The sequence below is a fragment of the Asterias rubens genome, chromosome 18 (assembly GCF_902459465.1).
Source record: "Asterias rubens chromosome 18, eAstRub1.3, whole genome shotgun sequence".
Classification (NCBI taxonomy): Eukaryota; Metazoa; Echinodermata; class Asteroidea; order Forcipulatida; family Asteriidae; genus Asterias; species Asterias rubens.
In genome coordinates, this window is record NC_047079.1 from 2,850,641 (window position 1) to 2,874,798 (window position 24,158).

At 39.6% G+C, this 24,158-nt stretch overlaps 1 protein-coding gene across 1 annotated transcript; it reads left to right on the top strand.

Annotated features, from left to right (window-relative positions):
* Nucleotides 1-280: 280 nt before the first annotated feature.
* LOC117302200 (protein smg8-like) lies at nucleotides 281-23,909 on the top strand. The gene is made up of 22 exons (XM_033786017.1): nucleotides 281-411; nucleotides 3,368-3,482; nucleotides 3,751-3,792; nucleotides 4,651-4,773; nucleotides 5,643-5,726; nucleotides 6,506-6,573; nucleotides 7,548-7,659; nucleotides 8,548-8,613; nucleotides 8,956-9,044; nucleotides 9,526-9,656; nucleotides 10,553-10,764; nucleotides 11,562-11,701; nucleotides 12,519-12,606; nucleotides 13,449-13,604; nucleotides 14,465-14,608; nucleotides 15,418-15,637; nucleotides 16,332-16,487; nucleotides 18,695-18,841; nucleotides 20,623-20,787; nucleotides 21,581-21,764; nucleotides 22,356-22,538; nucleotides 23,305-23,909. The coding sequence occupies exons 1-22, from the start codon at nucleotides 356-358 to the stop codon at nucleotides 23,423-23,425; spliced, it is 2,802 nt and encodes a 933-aa protein (XP_033641908.1). The 5' UTR covers nucleotides 281-355; the 3' UTR covers nucleotides 23,426-23,909.
* The last annotated feature ends 249 nt before the right edge of the window (nucleotides 23,910-24,158 follow it).

A 24,158-nucleotide genomic window follows, 5' to 3' on the forward strand; every position in this document is an offset into this window, starting at 1 on the left:
TTTCCAAGCCTGAAAACTTGTGTTCTGCAAAGATCCTTTAATTTATTCCAAAGGAAAACCCATGTTTTCGAAACGGATGGTGCAAATTGCCAAACGTCAGTATTTTATTTCTATAAACAACTTTGTTTCGAGCACACTGTATATAATGTAGCATGGATGTAGAATGATATTGTCATTCCCACACGAAGGAATCTCCTTCCATCCAGCCCCCCCTCCCCCTCCGTCCGTACGCCCCTCCCCCACAGGTTTTCTTTAGAAAACGACAGAGGGCGCCATACCACATGTCAAGCACAACACATAGTTTGTGGAGAAAGCCAGAGAAACTGATGCATTTGTGAGTTGTCTTGAAGAAGAAATGACGGAAGATAGTAGGACATGCTGGTTTCAGTATGCTTTTCTGTCGAACCATGTGTGAGTATGCTGTATATTTCCAAGATTACGAAGAAAGGGAAAATATTTCGTTTTGAAATAAAAATATTTTACGTTCTGCAACTTCTGGCCAATTCATTTCATAATGCTGTTTCTTTGCTAAGCAAAAATTTAGTGGGGCACCAGTCAAAACTATTTATCTAGTTAAAACAATGTAATCTTCATTTTATTTGGCTGGTAAACCTATTGTGACGCGGTGGTCGGTGGGGGCGCTGTCTCTCTCTACAGTATCTCCTACCACTTATCACCGTGATACAAATAAATTTAACTTCCCCAAGTCCGTTGGGCTAAAATATATAACCAGGCAGCTTGCAATTATTAAGTGAAGAAATGGACTCAAAAACTTGGAATTGACACATGTCTAACAGTTTCAACAATTATTTATTTAACTCATAAAACCCTCAAAATTATTAACTCTGAAAACTGCTGTGAGACGTCTCTCTATTTACATCATTTATAATAAAAACCACTGGCACACACTAAGTGTAGGACGTGTTAATCCGCCCATATTATTATCAGCTCCTCGCTGGGATTACTCTCTTCTAGTTCTTGGACTGGTTATAGATGGCTAGTGCTGATCCCCTTTCCATTAACTGTGTTTACTCCGCCGAACCATCTAGTCTGACTCAAAATGCGGAGTAAATGACAAGTACTAATAGTTCCTATAATAACTAATATACCTTCAGCCCCAGGCTGGAATAAACCTTGACTCCCCGAGTCGTTAAAGGCGTAGTAGCTCCAAGCTCCACCTTCAGTCCTAGACTGGAATTAACCTTGACTCCCTGAGCCATTAAACAAGTAGTTCTAATAATACTGATGCGGGTCAAGTTATGACGAGTATCAGCCCCGCCTGCAATTATCCTGTGACTCCGCCGACCCCATAGTAGTAGACAATATTGATGCGGAGTCATTACTGACGAGTATTAGCCAAAGCTATACCTTCAGCCCCCGGCTGGATTTATACTGTGGCTCCGCCGACCCCATAGTAGTTAATAATACTGATGCGGAGTCATATCTGACGAGTATTAGCCAAAGCTATACCTTCAGCCCCTGGCTGGATTTATACTGTGGCTCCGCCGACCCCATAGTAGTTAATGACTCGATGCGGAGTTGATACATTGTATATAAATTAATGTTCGGCCCAAAGCATAGTTGATATTACGACTCGCAATGCGGAGTCGGTTGTTGAGTAACTCCAAATGCGGAGTCCGTACTTAAGGGTGAGTGAGTGAGTTGCTGCCGCTGTCCCCATACCTGATAATTTAGGACAGCTTCTATTACAGCAACTGACTAAATAATAAGCATAATTTATGCACAATAACCCGATAATTTTCTCCTGATATTCAGTAAAGAGTGGCCCAAAATATCCGATAATTCAGCACACAATATTTATATAGAGAGATTTATTTAAGCAATATTCACGTAAAATACAGCACACAAACAGTTCCACAAATAATAGCCAAAAATCTTTTATATTGAGTGTTGAGATGTAAAATAATATGACACTATAATTTCCAGCAATCTTCAAACATTTGTCGTAAATAAATCAAGAAAGAGCAATAATCTGGGTGCATTTCATTTCAAGTTATAAACAAAACAACACTAACCTGATAATTTAGGACAGCTTCTATTACAGCAACTGAACATACATTGTAAAACTTTCCCTTTATATAGACCGCGAATTTCTTACCGCTTTTTGATTGGCTGAAGGCAGCCACGCAAAATAGGATTCGCGCGCTACGAAAGAGCAGACAACATTTGCAATAAACCCTTAATAAAAGGAAAGTTGTAAGGTTTTATAAATCGAGACTAAGACAAGTAATGATTGTGAACTTATTTATGAATAAAACCAGGTCTTTCTGCACTTTTACAAGCTCTCCCTTATTTGGTATGACGAATCACGTGTCCTAGACCTAATGAATATTAATGAACTGAGTTGTACAATGGCGGCGCCCATACAACGATCATCTCGTCGCATAGAACTAAAGTAATCTATGAGAATTGTACGGATTAATATCACTTGTTTTTACATGAATTAAATTTTACATCTCAAAGGTAAGTTCTCTACTTATTTATGGAGAAATACACAATAATTAAGTGAGACAAAATAGATGTGAACTCCGTCTCACGTCACACTATTTCTGTTATGCAATACTTTCTGTGCTTATCAATTGTTTTGTGCTATACGAGGAAACTTCGATCACATGGGATAGGTCAATCTATAGCCCCACTTGTGTGGCCAAGGATAGTAGTTGCGATAACGTAACCCTCCTCCCGACGGCCGGAGGGTTACGAGTTTGTTTCGAGCGGAAACGGTTGATCTGGTCCAACACGTACAACTTCGACAGCTAGTCACCAGATTTGCCCCATTTTTACCACTTTCAAAAATCATGACACAAATTCTGAGGGTACAAACTGAATCTGCAATGTCTAATGCAGCCTGCCATAATACTCAAAACACCATTTAGGAAATATTTCGAAGAAAAATTGACAAAAACTTACCAGATCCCGGAGCAAATTCCCAGGTTCATATTTTGAACCTGTTGCATCAAACGCATTATTTTGTTGTTGGGCTAAACCATTCTGTAAAAGCGGTGTTACAATGTTGCAGTGCTACAGTGCGTGCGCACCATTATGAGTGAACGTCGTGCAATGCAAACGGACAGCGCGCACACGCACGTTAACATTATAACACCCCTTTTACCTCCGTTGCCCCTTGCCTTTGCCTTGGTGCCATTGAAATGCTCAAGTAGAAATTTACAAGTTCCTCATAGGGTGCCTTTTACCAAAGAGAAAATGCCTTGGTGCACTTGCCCTTTCAAAAACGAGGCATACAGGCCTGAGGAGTACCAAAGATATACCCTCCTTTTTGTTCATTTTCATGAATTCAAGTTTTGATGGGAATTGTAATCTCGATTGTTTTGTGTACTTCTTACAGGAAAGCCGAGTATGATGATAATATCTGTGTCGTTGGTGTATTTGGAAAGAGCCACCGCTCCAAGGGTTTGATGTTAAATGATGTCATCAACACCAATAAGTTCCAGCACATTAAGGTACTAGTCTAGGCTCAGCTCAGTAGTTCCCTCCCTACCATTCACCTCTGTCGACCCTGGTTCGATTTCCGCTCTGAAGCCTTGCATGTAGATCGGGTTTTCGTACTTCTAGAAACTTTGAGACTCTACGTGTGCCTTATTAGGATCACTGTAACCATACATTTTCAATTTCATATTGTGTTTGTTGTGTAAAGTTTTGCAAGAACTGTGTAGGCATTCCTTATTTTAAAAACTTTTTGCTGACAAACTCATTTTTTGCTTTGGATAGGATCAGAGAGGTATCAGCCAAAAGGACACGGATGTTGAAAATGTGAGTATGATAAAAACATGGGTGTGATCCCTGGCTACACAGCAGCTTACAGTTGTATGGTTTCCGACTGACTGGAAGCCCTAAACAAAGATATTGACTAAATCGAGAGACCGTCAACATAGGATTGGATAGTTCAGTTGGTAGAGTGCCAGCACGTTAAACCAGAGGTCGTTGGTTCAAATCCTGTTCAATAAGAACAAATTTTCAATCCCAGTTGTTTCTGACTGGCAGCCCAAACAAAGGTATTGACACCATCGGGAGACAGTCAGCATAGACCTTGATAGCTCAGTTGGTTGAGTTAAACCGGACGTCGTTGGTTCAGATCATGCCCTAGTAAAACAAAATTCTTCAAACCCAAATCAATGATAACAGTATCAATAATTTGGAAGGCTAATTGTCCTTACTCGAAGTCTGAGAAGCTGAATTGCGAAGGACGCAGCTACTATGTGTTTGAGAAGCAGGCATGCAAGGGCGCCTTTGGCAGCCAGCCACATCAACCCATTATGACCGCGTTTACAGCCAGAGATCTAAAGTGTTTTATTTTTCCAGAGGGAGGTTTGTTTTTCAAACAGTGGGCATACTTTAATAATAATAATATACATGTAATAACAATAATTTTGGAGGCTAATCGTCCTTACACGCAGCTAAGAGCTGAATTGCGAAGGATGCAGCTACAATGTGTTCGAGAAGCAGGCATGCAAGGGCGCCTTTGGCAGCCAGCCACATCAACCCTTTATGACCATGGAGCACAAGCAGAGATCAAAAGTGTTTTATTTGTTTATTTAACCAGGAAGGGTTCTGAGAAAAAAATTTCATGTTATATTATAAAAGTGTGTTTTGTCATATCTTTTGTACTAGTGTAATATTGAGTGTCACTACGATGCAGAGCATAAAGTCCTCTATCTGCATCTCGTGTCCTTTTACGACACGCCCATCCTATCACGTCTCTGCAGACAAATGCAACACAACCTGTCCAATGCAGTAAGTATTACACAACCTCGCACACATTCACTTCTGTGTAGCATCTATTTGCACTCCCCTGACTCCAGTTAATAATAATATTGAAGTCTTTTATGGCGTACCAAACGAGGTACGCAAGGCGCTGAGCGTATACAAACTTTCAGAAAGATAGGTTATTGCAGTGATGAATTCTGAGACCCAATTATTTTGGCCCTTTATTAGGGTTTACATTATGCTACAGTGCATACAGCAGCCACAGCCAGGAACACTGGGGCAAACCCCTTCTCTTTTTGATTAAGTGCACTGGGTTCTTTTACATGCATTACGTGATGGTTAAGTGTCTTGCTTAAGGACACAAGTGTCACGGCTGGGGATTCGAACCCACACTCTGCTGATCAGAAACAGCAGAGTTTGAATTCAGTGCTCTTAACCACTCAGCCACAACACTTCCACAGTTATGTGTTGCGTCAAATGGTCGAGCGGTCAAGCGTACTGGACTCGGCAGATTGTGGGTTCGAGTCCCAGTCTTGACATTTTTCGTTGGTCCAATGTGTTGTGTAATGCTTTTTAAAAAACCTAATTACACTTTAGCAGTGGCTGCTGAATGAGCTGCAGCACCTTGTAAAACCCTTACATGGTGTCACACAAATGGGTCTTAAAATTCACAAATAAAAAAAAACCTGTGTGGAAGTTTAAGCTTCGTTGTTCATTTCATTTCATTTCAAAAATGGTTTGTTAAAAAGAACATGAATCACAGCCAAACGCTGAATGGTTGGTTTGTGAACATGTGTTGTTACAGGTAACACGGTTCAAATGACCACAAAATAAGTAGCTCAGGAATTTAGGCTGTTTTAAGAAATTCTCCGTCATAATTTATGTTCCATTTACAGGATTGTCATGCGTACTGGAAGGACCACAGTACAAGCCACGCCAGGGCCCTACTCTTCATGTTCTCAGTTTGTCATATCATGATGGTAAGAAAGTCGCAAAAAATTTAAGGAATATTTTACCAATAGTGGGATGCTTACGTGGTGTGTCATGGCCGAGCGGTCAAGCACACTGGTTTCAAGCGCTGGTGTTTCTGAATCAGGGTTTATTATCAACTGTGGTGTGTCGTGGCCAAACTTTCAAGAGCACTTGACTAAAGCTTCGGTGTATCTGATCAACAGAGTGTGGTTCCAAGTCCAGTTCTTGACACTTACTTGTGTTCTTAAGCAAGAAACTTACACGTTATTGCTTTGTTTTTCAGACAGGACATAAAGCCATTGCTTTCTATGTGTTGTGTAACACCATTTAAAAGAACCCTGTTCCATTGCTAATAGAAGGGGTTTGCCCCAGTGTTTCTGGCAGTGGCTGCTGAATAATAACAATAATAATAATAATTTATTCATTTATATTGCGCCCATTCCATAAAATGTACACAAGCGCATAACAAAATAATTATAAAAATATGAAAATTTTACAACAGGGAAATATACAGCAGTCCAAACTCATGAAAATACAAGGACCTTACAAAACAATCCGAAGAGTAAAAACAACTTGCGCCGCAGCAACTTGTAAACTCTTATAAGTTGGTACATAAATTGGTCTCATAATTCAAAAAACTTCAAAAACCTGTCTGAACAAAATTATAATAATAAGCTGTTTGAGACACCTGTAGAGAAAGTGCCAGACAAAAACAAAAAAAATTGTTTGATCTTGGAGATGAAAAGAAGAAAAAGTGATTGACTATATTTTTTGCTTGACTTTCCAGGTTGTTCATCCCAAGAACACTTTTGACATCAGTTACCTGCAGCTATTTAGAGCTCTGGAGAGTTTGAGGTAAGCTGTCTGTTTGATTATTAAATCAAATTGTTTTTAAAACTTTGAACATTGGGTGGTCAGTTTGGTGTAGTGGTTACTTTCTTTGCATCTGGTTTGAATCCCACTGGGGCACAATGTGGATTGGGTTTTACCTGGCTGTGGGAGTCTTTCCTTGATAACTCTCTGGGGTTTCCACCCACATCTAAAACTGAAACTTCCTTCCTTGTCTTCTATCAATGGGGGGTTCCTGGTTAGTTGAAAGATTAAGTTTAATTTTTCTGACATTCTTTCGCTTCACCATAACTAAATGAAATGAAATTAAATGAAATGCAGAGAAATGAAATGGAACAAAATTTAAGGTGCATCAGACTGGGACAGTGGTTTCTTTCCCTGCATTTTAACCTCTGGTGGACCCTGGTTCCAATCCTGCCCTTAGACCAGAGTCTCCCATGAGTTTTTAGTCCCTACCTGATTCCATAGGTTTTCCACAGTTTGGGGGTTCCCTGTTTTTACAATGATTGTCATACTGCCCTCTTGTGTTGCTTACTAGGCAGTTGCCAAGTCGACAGCCATATTGTACTTGGACTGGGCCCCTAAAGACAGGTACCTGCTACTCAGATCCAGTGATATAATGATATCATTGGATACACTTGGACAGTGACATAAGCTTTCCATAGATGCCCAAACAGTACACTCCTATCACGTCCGCCATAGAATTTGACTGCGTATCTCTATGTGAAATGAATGTAGGTCAAAGGTGCATGTACGCGCCGGCTGGAGGCCGCTCTTTGGCGTTATTCACGAGCCTCGAAGTGTGACGTCAGATGTTCAGGCTATATTGAAGTGTGCTCTCAAACTGATAGCTTTGAAGATGACCGATGATTACAAACAACTAAAGAAGTGTGTTTTATCACCATTTATTAACTATAAATAACACTTTAACATATAAATCTGACATAAAGGTTTGTTTATTTTTTATTTATTATTTGTAGGGAGAAGTTAGTTCCCACAGTCACAAACCTCCTCAAGGAGACTCAAGTGAGTAAGGAGCTTAAAAATAATGGCCGTCTCTGCACGCCGAGGTTGCTCTTCATTTGCCAACAGGTAAGAACTACCACTTTGGGGAGAAAGCTGTTTATTTGGTGAGGGCTATATATCCCATGCACTACTCTCTGCTTGTCCTGCCATTTTTTGAGTTCCAAAATTTTAATGCTGCGCAACCTAAAATGCGCACTACAGTGTATAACACGCTGGGACTTTGACTCCCAAAATAGTGCGACCAATATTATTGCGAAGATGACGTCATGGCAAAATTTCATGGCTCTGCTTACCGTAAGTAAACATTCGGTGCCTATGGAAGCAGGGAATTCCACACGTATGTCAAGTGTATTTCACAGGTTAGCAGGAAATTTTTGTTTTTGTGCGTGCTAGGCATTCTTCGCTTGCACAGCTAGCGAAGAAATTCGGCACTTGCCCTGTAAGTGAAGAGCAGTGATCGCAAGTGCATTACTCGGCGGAAAGCAGCCCATGAAATGGGGCCCATGTGAATTGTGGCAATAGGAGGTCTTGTAATAAGGACCTTGTTCTTCATATTTATTATTTTCCAAAGTTAATCTTTACTGTTTTTAAATGTTTGTTAAAGATTCTATTCCCATTTTAAGATTGGATTGATAGGCTTTCGAGTCACGGTGGTAAGGTTCACTTTTATTAATCCTGGCCATCTTAGAATGGGCTTGTCCTGTCTGTTTTTAAAATTGTCTTGCTTGATTGCCAGTGCTCTGTCTCATTAAATCATTGGTTTACAATTGTTCTAGGCGTCATAAGTTTACATTCGTTGTTTCTTATACTGTTATATTTCTTTAGTACGGTAATATTGTATCTTGTACTGTTTGTTGAAATCTTGGCCGAATAAATAATAATATTAATAATAATAAGAGTACGAGAAAAACCATATGAAGATGTTGACATTTATTTATGTTTATTCATCCTCAGACTGACATGGCGGAAGATGAGTTAAACTCAAATACTTCTGTCTCTTTCTTAAAGTCCAAATACAAGGTAAGAAGCAGCTCTTTACTGTCCTACCTTGACTCTCCCTGTTGTTTGGAACTTTGGACTTGATTTGGACTTGGCTATGTTGACTTGATGCTTGAAATACTTGATTTTTCACTTGAGACTGGACCTCAAAGACTAGAGACTTTTCTTGAGACTCAACTTCAAAAGACTTGAGATAACACTTAAGATTCGACTGCAAAGACTCGATCAAATGACGTGAGACTTCGAGTGAGACTTGACCTCACAGCACTTAAGATTTCACATGACACTCGACCTCAAAAGAATTGAGATTTCACTTACACTCGCATGCGTTCAATTTTTGTATATTTTATTGCCTTTTTCCAGAGATGGTCTCCACGTAAGCTTCTACAACATTCACTTGAAGATCAGATTTATAGATTGCTTCGCAAAAGTCGTATCTTGACCAATAATTTGTAAGTAATTAATCAACTCTTTCTACATTCATTCCTCAAATGGGTTTGAATCCCACCCGAGTAATATGCCTGTGATTTTTTCACAGAGCTCGAGAAAGAACTGAGTATGCTGTGGTAACACACGTCAGTGTTTATGGGTAAAACCCCAAATAATGTTCTTTGTCCTTGATGCAAATTTCAATCTATTACATTCATTCTGTTTTTTAAATATATGTTTTCAATATATATTTTTCATTTTTGGCATGAACGAAGACAAAATTAGTAGACTAGAGGGGGGATATGAATCTTCAACAAACTGAGCTATCTAGAAATGGCGGACTCCCTATTTTGTCACTATCTTTGTTTTGGGATGCCAGTCAGAAGTCATACAAATGTATACTGCCTGTAGCCAGGGATCGCGGCCACTTTACAATACAACCTAGGAAGCAAATGGTGTTTTGATCACGTTTTATTCAGCTGTGATCTTTGCTTGACTTTTCAGATCTCACTGTCTCTTCACTGTTCCTGGGAACCAGGCTTTTGTGTATTTTTTGGACCAGCAGTGTCAGGCCACGGACCCATTAGAGCTGTTAATATCAGAACTAAACAAGAATTTCCCTGCCTTTCGGAAAGGTATGTCTTTATATATGTGGTGATTTTGTTTTGTTTAATTCATTACATTCTGTTGATAAATCTATCATTGAAAACCACAGTGGGTATTTGAATGGGGAGATAGTAGGTGGGTTGACTGTATACTGTGTAGATGCTTTCACCACATGATACCATTATAATAACAAATTTTTATATAGGGCATTTTACAATAACCGTATTAATGCTCTTTACATTAGTGCCCTGGTCATGGGGCCAATATCATCCCTATTCTCAGCTCCCTTGGGAGTATACAGCCCTGAGCTGCCTGTAAGGCGCTTGTGGCTTTAATTCATACACAATATCAACCTCTACCCTCGCAGGTACCCTTTATACCCCTGGGTGAAGAGAAGCAATTATAGTAAAGTATCTTGCTGAAGGACACAAGTGTCATGACCGGGATTCGAACCCACACTCCGGTGAATCAGCACCAGAACTTGATTCCGATGCTCTTTACCACTCGGCCATGACACTCTACCATATTGTACACTGGCATAGTTTATCATTCAGAAACCGCATTGGATGATATTGAGTGGTTAAACAGTAGGAATATTGACTGTGTAGATGCATTCACCATATTGTAAGCTGGCACAGTTTATCATTCAAAAACCCCCATTGGATGATATTGAGTGGTCAAACAGTAGGAGGGTTGACTGTGTAGATGCACTCACCATATTGTAAGCTGGCACAGTTTATCATTCAAAAACCCCATTGGATGATATTGAGTGGTCAAACAGTAGGAGGGTTGACTGTGTAGATGCATTCACCATATTGTAAGCTGGCACAGTTTATCATTCAAAAATATCATTCAATGATATTTAGTGGTCAAACAGTACGAGGGTTAAATATTATGTATCATGAATGAATGTTTGTTTCTTCAGATTCCAAGACGCAGCAGGGATCATCCTTTCCATCACCAACATCAACACCATCCACTCAGTTCCAGATCTTTACTGACTCTCTACCCTCTTTAGAGGAGACTAGCAGCTCGAGTGACCTCAGGTCGTTTCTATGGGATCACACCAGTATGGTGCTTGATGGGAAGGGATTCGATGAAGGGTTGGGACGAGGGTCATCTACATCACAACTTGAGGTGAGTTTAAAATTAAAAAAAATTGAACCAGTGGAATAAATTATTGTATAGATCTTAAAGGCACTGAACACGTTTGGAACTTACTCAAAACAATTGTTGGCATAATAACTTACCTGGTAACGAGCAATGGATAGCTGTTGATAGTATAAAACATTGTGAGGTACTGTAGTTTTTGAGAAAGAGGTAATTTCTCACACAAATAACAAAAAAAGCCTTTTATTAGGCATCTGAAAGCTGCACAAATTTGTGGAACAAGGGTGTTTTTCTTTCATTATTCTCTTGCAACTGCGATGACCAATTGAGTCCAATTTGCACAGATTTGTTATTATATGCACATGTTGGGACACACCAAGTGAGAATACTGTTCTTAGCCAATTACCAAAGGTGTCCAGTGCATTTAACCTCTGTTTAAAACAAGAGTGACCTTTTACATTCCAGGACATTTTCCAGCAGGCAAGATACTTCACTGGTCAGATGGAAAATTTTACACTGTGTTCCATTGATTGTTGTGTACAAGTCGTGCCTGAAGAAAGTGCCTGCTTTATCCATGTTTTTAAAGCTTGCGAATACTCACAGACAACCTCCTCTCGCAAATGCATTTCATGCCCAATGTGGTCCTTTGAAAACTTTGCGTAATGTGGCATTGTTTTGCCAGAGTTGAACGCACCCCTAGTAAATCCATTGATCTTTGGGAATGTGCTCATGCTCGGAACGTCACCGTGTGAAATCTATCTGACAAGTACAGCTTGAGTTTTTTTTCTCAAATAGTTTTTTTTGTTATTGTTTTATTTTGTTAGCCCCTGAGCTTCAACAAATGGCACGATGTGTCCAGTAAACTCTACGACTTCTTCATGTCGGATTCCACTGAACCAAAGGTCATAGGTCACTTCAATGCCATGACCTCTGCCCTTGACCTGGACATGCGTTTCTCGGAGGCGTAAGTATTATTGTTCTGTTTTGTTTTACTCAATTACCGATCAGTCCAAACAAATGTGTATTTTCACAGGCCTTGACCTGCCCTCTTGGAGGGGCACGGCAATTTTCCTCTCGTAAGGGGCACTTCTATGTGGACAATTTAAGTTGTATTGGAACCTCGCAGAGGGCAACACAGCAAATTCACAGGGCACTGCGGCAATTGCTGGGTGCTGCTGGTTATTGCGAGGCCTGTTTTCAACAACTTGGGCATAATTAGCCACAGAGCTATATATATTAATCTTCATTCCACATTCAAATAAAGTTTTGTTGAAGTCTTTCGGTTGCAGACATGTTTGAGGTTTGTGTTGTGAGAAACAAATGTATTTTCCCTAGACTTTAAAACTCAAAAACTATAAAGTGACGTGGTGGAGCGATTAAGAGCACCCAATTCAAACTCTGGTGTTTCTGATCAGCAGAGTGTGGGTTCGAACCCCCCAGCCGTGACACTTGTGTCCTTAAGCAAGACACTTAACCATATCTTTTTCCTTCGGATGGGATGTTAAGAAGTTGGTCCCGTGTGTTGTGTAATGCACGTAAAAGAACCCAGTGCACTTATCGAAAAGAGAAAGGGTTTGCCCCAGTAAAAGGAGTAGATCTCATAATTAAAAAACCTAGTCCCACATACCTTGCAGGAAATACTGTATGTTTCAGCACTTTGAGACGTCCGTCGATGTATAAAGCACTATTCGGGTGTATAAAGCACTATATAAATATCTACTATTATTATTATTATCACAGCTAGTAATACTCCTGCATTTATTTGTTGTTCTTGACGACAGGCGATGTAACAAGGTGCTCCCCATAGCAACCAGGACGTATCAAGAGGGTGCACCATCTCATTATACCAGCACAGTCCATGGTAGCAGGGTAAGTATACTTGCCTAGCGGATAAGAGCACTGGACACAAGCTCTGGTGTTTCTGATCAGCAGAGTGTGGGTTCGAGCCCGGTCGTGACTCTTGTCTCCTTAAGCAAGACACATAACCAAGATGCTTCGTCCTTCAGATGGGACGCAAAGCCATTAGTCTCACGTGTTGTGAATGCACATAAAAGAACCTGGTGTTCCTGGTTTGACTGGCTGCATATTGCACCAAAGCACCTTGTAAACTATTACATGTTTAACAAAAAAAACAAAAAAAATTATGCAAGTCGCCTGACACACAAGGCCTGAAGGCCACTCAGGGTGTGGGCTACAATTGTTTTTTTTCCAGATGCCATTGCCACCTACCCCTAGGGCTGAAACAGGGTTACCCCCTTTCACAGTCCATACGGATGTAGGCTTGGGTATCATCAATTCGAAAGCCTGGCTGGTAGAGCAGAAAGCACTACCTCCCCAATTTTATGTAGCAAGTGTCATGACTGGGATTCGGACCCACACTCAGCTGATCACAAACCAGAGCTTGAATCCGGTGCTCTTAACTGCTCGCCATGACACTGCCGAGCTATGTAAAGAAATGGGTCTCATACTTAAAAACGTAGTCCTACCTAGTAGGAAAATACTGATGGCGCATAGGGACCTCACGGTGATATGCACTTTACAAAAGTGGTTAGTTCTTTGAGAATTACTTTTATTGTCCGTTAAGAGTGGCATATTTATCTGTTCTACAACTGCAACTTTTATGAAATGTGTAGCTGAGAAATGTATCTTTTTCCTGGCATAAATGGCTTCAAAAATGTCCCAATTGGATTCACTATTTAACTCTTTTACAGTTAGCACAAGCCATGAAGGTTTTCTCTCAGCACGCTCGTGGACCAGCGTTCGAGAAGTACGCTAACCAGCTACAGGCCGAGTGCCAGCTCTTCTGGCAGAGTGGACGTCAACTCTGTGAAGTGGTCAGTTTCACCGGTCATCATTGCATTCATAAGGTACGCTCACAGACGTCCAGAATCGTGAATATTATATAAGTAGTATTTAAATACACAGTGGATGATACTGAATGGTCAGGCAGTAGGAGGGTTGACTGTGTACCACATAGATGCATTCACCCAGGCCAGCATACATGTAGTTTATTCATCATTCAAAACCACATTGGAAGATATTAAATGGTCAGACAGTAGGAGGGTTAATGCTGTTTGTTAGAAAGTCCTGGGTTCTATGACTATACATGAAGTGTATATTTTTTTCAATAAGCCATTTGGGAGTTAGATTTCAATTATGTCTGGTACAAACCTCAGTGGATGATGTTTTTATTTGCTTAGTCACAATGTACCGCTTACAATTTAATTCCTCAGACTACAGAGACAGTTGCTATGTCAAATGGTTTTGGGCAAGCCTTTGCATAGCAACCTCAAGATGAGCAAACCCTAGTACCATTGTGTCATGCACAACCATTCAGAATTGTGTATGGGTATTCTCCGTCTCTTATGTAACTACGCAAAAGCTTGCCCCTAATCATGTGGCATAGCAACTGTCTCACTAGTCTGAGGAATGGACCCTTCCCATGAAATATGCTAATCACATTCACGCATGCGTACAGACCCTGTTGGTTGGCAAACACCATAGAGTTGTGCACTAAGCAGACGTGCAATCGCGTCTGCGTCACGCACCCATTAGCTGTGTACAAAACAACGCGATGTTCCCTCATTTTGCCAACCAAAACATTAGTGCGCACGCGCTATGTGCAATTTACATATTTCATGGGAAGGGTCTATTCACCCGACAATATTCAAATCTATCGCACAAATGGCTAATTAACCCCTGACCTATGACCCTTTGTTTTTCCCAGCTTCATCTCTTACCGGAGAGTGTGAGCGACCCTGAGCGAGAGGCCATCATACCAATAATTCCTCACACCAATAATAACCGCACCCCATGTGCTTGTAACTGTGGGAAGACGGTGACGCAACGAGACGATCCATTCACCCTCAAGGTAACCAAATACGCATTCTATATCTGATACTCCATAACTAAGAATGTTTGAGCGTGAAACCAGACGTTCTGCTTCTTCTCACCCATACACTCTGTCTTTGGTGAGATGTAGAACAAAGAGCCATTCCAACAGCTTTATTTCTTGTACGGCATCTCTTTGGAACTCGTCACCTAGTACATGTTTCCCTCAATCCTACAATCTAGACTTTATGGTTGAAATGTGACGCCATTGAATGTTGCATTTGAAGGGTATTAAAGGCAGTGTACACTATTGGTAATTACTCAAAATAATTTTAAGCATAAAACCTTTCTTGGTCACGAGTAATGGGGTGAGGTTGATGGTATAAAACATTGTGAGAAACGACTCCCTCTGAAGTGCCATAGTTTTCAAGAAAGAAGTAATTTTCCACGAATTTGATTACGAGACCTCAGATTTAGAACTTGAGGTCTCGAAATCAACCATCTAAACACACACAATTTTGTGTGACAAGGTTTTTTTCTTTCATTATTATCTCGCAACTTCGATGACCGATTGAGCTCAAATTTTCATAGGTTAGTTATTTTATGAATAATGTTGAGATACACCAACTGTGAAGGCTAGTCTTTGACAATTACCAATAGTGTCCACTGCCTTTAAACACAGTGTCTTTTTACACTGTTTTAACCCAAGTATTTTGTTACATACAACTTGTAACTGCCTTGTAGTCAGTGATAACACCCAAGTTTACGGTACAATCTGGGACGCAACAGTCAGTTTCCCTCGTGGTTAAAAATATATAAAATATAAAATGAGGAATTCCTATTCCTCAGCTTGCCAACTACGACTTCTTCCACGGAATGGAAGATCGATGCTGCAGTAAGCTGAGACATCACAAGTTCCTGCTGTATGAACCGATACGCCGTGATTCCAAGATACTGCTGGCCATGGCAACCCAAGAGCAGTCCAAGGGTTGGGAGAAGGAGGGGGGCGTCAAACCTGAGAACAAGGAGGATACACTGGGCAAGATGTCGACGGAGAAGTTAAAGAATGGTGAGTTTGAGCATGTTCGCTGCTAACTTTTCACTATGCGATCTTGGCCCAATTTCTTTTTGGAAAGAAGCCACTGAGCCAACCTGCTCTCAGTTTCATTTCAAAAAAAGAAAAAACATCGGATCACTTTTCAGGACTGGAATTTCATCTTAGAAAGGGCAAGCTTCTATTAGATCTAAAAGTCTGTGGAAAACTTTTTAAAAGGGCACCAATGCCAAGACCAGGGGTGGATTTCACAAAGAGTTAAAACTAGTCTTATCTTGAGTTAGGGCAAGTTACTCGTCCTAAGTTAAGACCAGTCTAATCTCAAGTTAGAATTAGTTTCTTGTCCTAAGTTAAGACCAGTCTTATCTTGAGTTAGGGCAAGTTACTCGTCCTAACTTAGGACTAGCCTTACATTTTTAATATCTCCTAGGACTAGTCCTAAGTTAGGACTAGTCCTAACTCTTTGTGAAATCGAGAGAATAGTGGAAAAACGATGCCAAAACAAAAATGAATAAAACGCTTACTGAGCGATAAACTCAAATGCGAAATTAGACTATTTGTTTCTCATTAAATATGACACTTCAGACATAAATTATTCAAGAGATGTTTTCTACTACCATCATCATTAGACCGTGTAAGTTTTACGTTAATTGATGATCTTCAAGATTTTAACAAAGTCTTATTTTTTTGACATTATTTGACATTTTAGATTCCGCTGCGAGTGTTCCGAACACCTTCAGCCCAGCTCTAAGTCTCGGCCAGTCAGGTGACATGCTATCACATGATGCACACAGTGGGTTGCCAGGCAACAGCTGCACTGCTAGTCTACTCAGCACGGGCGACGGAGCACAGGAAACCAGTAGAGGTAACTGCTTAAAAAGGTTTATCGCAAATAGCAAAGTATCAAGAGAGGGCGCTGTTGAACCCAGAACAAAGATATGGGCCATGCGTGGGCACATCTTGCATGACAACATACATCGCTGTAGCGAATGCCCCATCTGCCTACCCATAATGCATTGCGGTTCTGAGTTGCGATAAACCTTATGGAAAAGTATATCTTTGGTTTTTGGAACCGTTTGATTGTTTTATTCATATATAAATGTAGATGTGTAGATCTATACAATAAAACTAACGTGTGAAAAGTTTCATTTCAAAAGGTTGTTGCGTTTTTGAGATATTGACGAAAATCTGGAGCAGTAATGTCCACGCAGGAAAAATAAACACTAATAGGAATACACATAACTCTTAGAAGCATTATTGGTAACCCTGGCTCAAACCCCGCTGTGGGAAATTTTTCTTTGTAAAGCCAAAAAGTCGTCTGAAAACTGTAAAACAAAACGTGATACTCGGTGTCGCCACGGTGGGCGGTGCTGTGCGGGCCCGCCCAGGACTCACAGTTTTTGCCCAGCATTCTGAGCATAATACGATGTGCTGCCCAGCACAGATTTCCAAATATTGTCCACAGTGCATTGATCTGAGACACAGCTAATGATGAGGAGAATCAAATGTCACAGAGAAAGAACACAATCAAAAGGCCATTCAACTTATTGCATGGCCCCATAACACAAAAAGTTGCCTCACTTCAGCAATCGGTGCCCCATAATCAAACATGAATCATTTTGTTGATCTGCTCGCCCTTGGTGGATTAAGAAAACGTTGGATTTATCGCCCACCACTTAAACTGGTCTAGCTTCTGGTGAAGACTGTATCCAAACTCCGACATAAAGTTCAGCTAAGCTTGCCTGCCAGGAAATGCTTGCGAGAAAAACATCCCTCTTTATAAAAATAAGTATGTCCTTCCAGTCGATGGCACAGAAATTTGATGCACACTTAGACGTTAATTATTTAATAAAAAGTAATCTTTTGTGTGTAAAATGGCTAAAAATAAAGCACTCAGAAAATAAACTTTCAAGGTCTATTTTTATGTCGTAATAAAATGTACACTGTGGAAATTTATTATTTAACAAATGAGTTATGTTTTTTAGAGTCTGCTTAACGGATACTAAGGTAATAAAAAAGATGAATGGACAACCGTATTGGGGATTAGTTGATGTGTATCTATTTTTTTTTTTTTTTAGGATTAGATAATCCAGTAATCTCAAAGGATTAAAGGATTTATTATAGTAGTGATGATAAAAATAATGTTTAGGTTGTTTAAGTTTTGTTTGAACACAAAATAAACACAACTTGACATTGTGAATATATGATATGTTTGTGGTAACACTGTGCATAGTTGACTCTTGTCGCTGACAAGATCGCTGGGACTGGCCAACTTGCCTCTTTATAACAGGAATGTTTTTGTAAGAGGACAGTAAGACAAAGAAGCAAAAAGCAGAAATAAGATTCGCAACTTCAGAGTATACTCTTTATTTAACAGTGCTCTTTGTTTATACGCCTGTCTCAGTTATTACTTGTTCATCTTTTGTCCTAAATATTTTATCTTCTTTTTCAATAGAGATACATTCAGTAATCTTAAAGCAAAATAGTCATGTTCATGCCCCGGGCTTAAATCTGTTTGCTTCTTCAGTGTTATGTGAAAGTTATATTTTTTCCGAGGCTTAAAACTGTTGCCGTAGCTTGTTCATCCTTGGTCCTATTTTGTCATTACTTGACATTACTTGACATACAATCTCATCCCAGTTTTACAGGAAAGTTATCATTATGCCTGGGCTTAAATATGATACTGTTACTTGTTCATCTTTCGTCTTAGCCTGTCTTCTTTCTCGATAGAGAAATGTCATTACTTGATGTACAATCTCAACATGGTTTTACAAGGAAACTATCTTTATGCCTGGGGCTTTTAAAAGACTATTTACTTGTTAATCTTTCATCCTATTTGGTCTTCTTTCTCAATAGAGAAACATCCTTACTTGATGTACAATCTCAACCCAGTTTTACAAGAAAGTCATTTTTATGCCTTGGGCTTAAAACTGTTTACTTGTTCATCTTTCATCTTATTTTGTCTTCTTTCTCAACAGAGAAACATCATAATCTTACCCAGTTTTACAAGAAAGCCAACTTTATGCTCGGGCTTAAAACTCTTTCATCTTATTTTGTCTTCTTTCTCAACAGAGAAACGCCAGTACTTGAGAGAGACGTCAACGGCGGAGTATCTTCAGGGCATGATGTGCTCAACCTCCCCAAGAAGCTTACTGCCTCTCTTCTCGTCCTGGTCTTTATTATGTCTTGGGAAAGCTTCCTCATACAACCCCAGCAAAGGTGAGAAGCGGAAACATTTTGTATCCTTAAATCCTCTTTTCAATATAATTTCTTCCCTCGAACACAATATTGCAGGCTTGTGTCTGCACCATGCCTAGTTACATTGACTATGCACACGCACAAGCCAAAATTCCTTGCTAAACTGTGAGATTCGCTTGACGTAAGCTCTGAATTCCCTGCTTCTGTAAGCGCTGATTCTTTGCTTTCAGGAAGCAGAGCCATGAAATTGGGTAGTTCTTTCAACCAATTAAAAAACTTGCTTAGGACTCATTTGTTTCATTTGGCATAATAGTTAGTGGTATTATAAATGTCCCATAATTTTTCTTGATTTGTCCACTTGATTTGTATAATCCCTATTATTGCTTGTTATGTATTTCATCTGAATCTTGGATAAGGGTCTATTATACTAGATTGCGCATTTGAATGCTTTTACGTTTCTTCTTTTACTTCCTCTTCTATTTATTTACAACAATGATGTTCTTGTCGTTGGCTTACCCTTAAAGTCTAATTTAGATTGAATTATCTTTATTTAATCAATTTGTTTATTTTTATATATGATTTGAGGCATTGCATGGTGAGGTATCAATGTATATTTGGTTTGCGGAGACTAGAGCAAGCTAGTCGAAACGTTGAGACCAAACCCAAGAACTGACTCTGCGGTAGTACAGTTAATTACGATCCTATAAGCTAAAGTAGTAGTCCCAGCCTATTTCTATACCATCCGTCCAGGTAATTGTTAATAAGCAGGACAGTTCTTTTCAGAACTGAGAAGTCTCCCGAACACCCAAACAATCTACTCCGCGGAAGTAGAATTAAGCAAGACAGTTCTCTAAGAACAAACTCTACCCGGCAAGTAGAAACACACATGGTGTTACCGCAAACCAAATATATATTGTTTATTCTTTATATGATTAATGTTTGTTTGTTTGTTTGTTTGTTTGTTTGTTTGTTTGTTTGTTTGTTTGTTTGTTTGTTTGTTTGTTTGTTTGTTTGTTTGTTTGTTTGTTTGTTTGTTTGTTTGTTTGTTTGTTTTTTGTTTGTTTGTTTGTTTGTTTGTTTGTTTGTTTGGGTGTTTGTTTGTTTGTTTGTTTGTTTGTTTGTTTGTTTGTTTGTTTGTTTGTTTGTTTGTTTGTTTGTTTGTTTGTTTGTTTGTTTGTTTGTTTGTTTGTTTGTTTGTTTGTTTGTTTGTTTGTTTGTTTGTTTGTTTGTTGTTTTGCTTTATATATTATTTATTCGCTCACTCAATCCTATTGCCAGATATATAAATAAACGTATTACATGTAGGATAATTATGTAATTGTAAGTTTTTATTAACAATGTTTTTAAATATTTGTTTAATTGTTCTCTCTGCAAAAGTCTTGTCATTGTTAATATTTTAGCTTTGACGTTTTGTTATATAATGCTGGATGGGTAACTTACGTTGAATATGGTTGTTAATCCGATAAGAACCATTAATTGCTTCCATACGTGTAGGAGTAAAAGTGATGAATAATAAGTAGGTCCCACGCTTTTATTCTGAATGAGATCTGTGAGCGGATTTCCTGAATTTGTTTTTATGTTTTGTTTTGGTCACTGATTTTAGGACTTGACCAGCCGGCTTTCCTGAGGGATTACAACTTCCTACTTCCATGGGATATTCCCATTAATCAAGAATTAGAACCATGAATTGCTACCCTTCATATTGGAGTAAATTTGATCAGTAATAAGCTACTCTTAGGCTTTGTACTGGTGCGATCAGTGAGCGGATTTCCTGAATTTTTTTTGTTTTTTTTTGTTTTCAGGACTTGACCAGCCGGGTTTCCTTAGGGATTCCAACTTCCTACTTCCATGGGATATTCCAATTCCCAAAGGAAGTGCACTGGATCCATCGTGGCCTGTACCAAGTGAGTCTGCCAGCGGGGGTGGCCGTAAAGGTGGCAAACACCGCGACAAGAGGGGACACAAAGGTATGAGAACAACTAATCTACAAAATAATACGGATGAGAAATTTTAGACTTGAGTCTGAAATTCATGTCTGCCTGTCAGAAAAAAGGGAGCTGTTTTTTTTTTCTTCGGATATTTTAAAATAAATCTTGTTCTTTGATCTACTTCTCCAGCACTGAGAATACTGTTCCTAAAAGCTTCATGGAATACTACCGAACGCTGTAGTTCTAACCAAGAAAGTTTTTATCACCATTAACTTCAGAAGTGTTTACCAAACGTATACCTTCCTTCTATACTCCGATCTTTTTGTCAGCAATGACTCTCACCTCTTGAACCTTTTTTTTTTCTTTCTTCAGAAATCCATATTGTTACGCAGACAGCTTCTCAATCATCATGTGACTAAGGGTTTAAAGCCATTGGACCCTTTCGGTTCAGAAAAAAAAAAATAAAAAAGTTCACAGATTTACAAATAACTTACAGGGTTTACAGAAGGCAATGGTGAAAGACTTCTCTTGAAATATTATTCCATGAAATGCTTTACTTTTTGAGAAAACAGCAAAACAATATAAATTCTCGTTACCGAGAATTACGAATTTATTTGAAACACATGTCATGACACGGCGAAACGCGCGGAAACAAGGGTGGGTTTTTCCGTTGTTTTCTCCCGACTCCGATGACCGATTGAGTCTAAATTTTCACAGGTTTGTTTTTTGATATAGAAGTTGTGGTACACAAAGTGTGGGCCTTGGACAACACTGTTTACCGAAAGGGTCCAATGGCTTTAATTTTTATTTATTTTTATGTTTATGTTTGTAGACGCTAACAGTGATCCCAGCATACGTGCTTACATAGGTAACGAGTACGAATGCCCACGAGGGCACAGATTCATCTGCTCCGGCCCGGATAAGATCGTGAAGGCAACCAGTAGCGGCATTGTGAAGGATACCGGTACAAAGCTGGTAACCTCTGACATGCCGCTGTACCATCCATGCCCTTGTAGGCAAGTACCTGCAGTGTGTCTCTCATGTCAAAATAGGACCTACAATTCTAAAATTAGTTAAATTTCTTTGTTTTTCTACTGTTTTTCAAGACATTTTTGACTAAACAAATTTTAAATGAGCCATTTCTTGGCTTTGTGTGTACAGAATGAATAGCTCTCAAAAGAGTTATAAGGGTTTGGATTCCTTTTGTAGGTCGAGGATTTTTGGCTAAGACATGAATCCCTACTCACTATGAATGAAGATTTATGTTATATAATTTACCTATAGAAGTTTTAGTCTCATTAGTCTTTAAGTTTTTGAGAAAAAAAGTGAAACACAGCGATCACAGAGCAATGTGTTGTGTATGCTTAAAAACAATTTGTCTCACTGAGACAAAAGTTATTTTCGTGACATTGCTTTATTTATTTCTCATAACTGCATGTACAGGACCTTGGCAAGTAATATTTGAAGGGAAGCTTTCTGCCTTCATTATCTTTAAACCGTGGAAGTTTAATATAACTCTTTGGACAATTGTGGCTTATGTCATACAAAATGTACCCAAACCCATCATATACAAAAAACCTCATCAAATTTCTGTTTGTGTTTATCAGGTCTACCAAGCCGCCCCTTGGCCAGCTGATGCGGGCCTTTGTTGTCACCCCAGATGTACCCCTCTACATCAAGCTGAACCCTCGTCTGAGGCCTGGCCCCCACCCCTGCCCTATCTTCCATCCGGGTGTCTCAGAAGATGGAATTACGCTCTCTGGTAACAGCTTGTGGGTCCTGAGGTTCCCGTATCCTTTCAATGATACCTGGTTACTTCTAATAACTCTTTGTACTTGAAACAAAATTAAAGGCACTGGACTTTATTGGTAATTACTCCCAATAGTTGTGAGCAAAAAAACTTACTTGGTAACGAGCAATGGAGAGCTGTTGATGGTTTAAAACATTGTGAGAAACTGCTCCCTCTGAAGTAACGTGGTCTTTGAGAAAGAGGTAATTTCTCACTCAAATAATAAAAGACTTCAGGCTTGAAGCTGTTTTAAGGCTTCCGAAAGCCCCCAAATTTGTTCAACAAGGATGTTTTTTCTCAAATTTTCACTGGTTTGTTATTTTATGCATAAGTACGGATACACCAAGTGAGAATACTGGTCTTTGACAATTATCAAAGGTGTCCAATGCCTTTTAGAGCTTCAAGCCTTCAACATGCTTTAACCCTTTCATACACCATTTATTTTAGTGATACATTGACCATATGAACACATTTATTGTTAATCAATTTTTTTTTGCAAATGATAACCGCCCCAAACAGGTCAGATTAGCACCCTCGATGCTTGTTCCTATTCTGAAAACTGTGTGGTCGTGCAATCATTCAAAACCAAACTGGATAATATTGGTCAAACAGTAGGAGGGTTAACGTAGCATCCAGAGGAACCCACAAACTTGAGAGTACCCTGCCATTGGTTGATTTCATTGCTCTTAGTTTGCCTTAGTACAAGCTTCACCCATTGGGAAGAGTTTCTTCAAAGTTAAAAATTGTCCTTAACATCGATTGTCCAGTTATGTTTACGTTGATGAAAATGGCCCCATCCTGCCCCCGACTGACAACCAACCCCCTCCCTCAGCCAAACTCCTACGGGGTATGTATCTGACATCAGCACAGAAGCCCCCCGACTCCTGAAAGAAGACAATCTGGAGCTCTTGAAGAAATCTGCTTCTTCTGAGTCGTTGAGATGGCCCCTCACAGTTAACAAAACATCTGACGAATTTGCCTTTGTTTTCTCTCTCAACCCTTGTGAGGGTTTCGTGTCCATCGACTGCAATGTGAACAGCAGCGAAACACTGATGAAGAGAGAGAAGTCTGGGCTTCTCCGCTCAAGCCGACAAAGATTTTGGATTGGTCTCATGGCATGTGGAGAAGTCTTCCCCAACCAGCGTTCCCCCATGCCTATTCAAACATGAGCCATCTAGCATCGCTACTTTCAGTAAGCACTGAGCTCATTTTTTGGCCAGTGTCACATCTCGCTGTGAAGGTTCGCATTGAAGGAAATACTAATAAGAAAAATTTTTTTTTCGTTTTGTGTCATCTATGAGATATTTCTTTGACATCTACATATTATAAATAAAAACAGGCACCCCCCGAACAAAGATATTGACAAATTTGGGAGACCACCAACATAGGGCTAGATAGCTCAGTTGGTAGAGCGCCGGCACGTTAAACCAGAGGTCGTTGGTTCAAATCCCGCTCTAGTCAATTTTTCTTTGTTCAACCCAAAATCATTTATAAATAAAAACAAAATGTTTACCGAGCGATCTTGTTCACTGGACCCAAGCTCTGGTGTTGTCAGCAGCAGAGTGGTGGTTTGAATCCCGGTCATGACACTTGTGACCTTCAGCAAGGCACTGAACCAAAA

Coding starts and splice junctions, on each gene's coding strand:
- LOC117302200 (XM_033786017.1), top strand. CDS start 356: ATGACGGAAGATAGTAGGACATGCTGGTTTCAGTATGCTTTTCTGTCG. Junction 14,609..15,417: donor ACGATCCATTCACCCTCAAG/GTAACCAAATAC, acceptor CCTATTCCTCAG/CTTGCCAACTACGACTTCTT. Junction 16,488..18,694: donor AGCACAGGAAACCAGTAGAG/GTAACTGCTTAA, acceptor CTTTCTCAACAG/AGAAACGCCAGTACTTGAGA.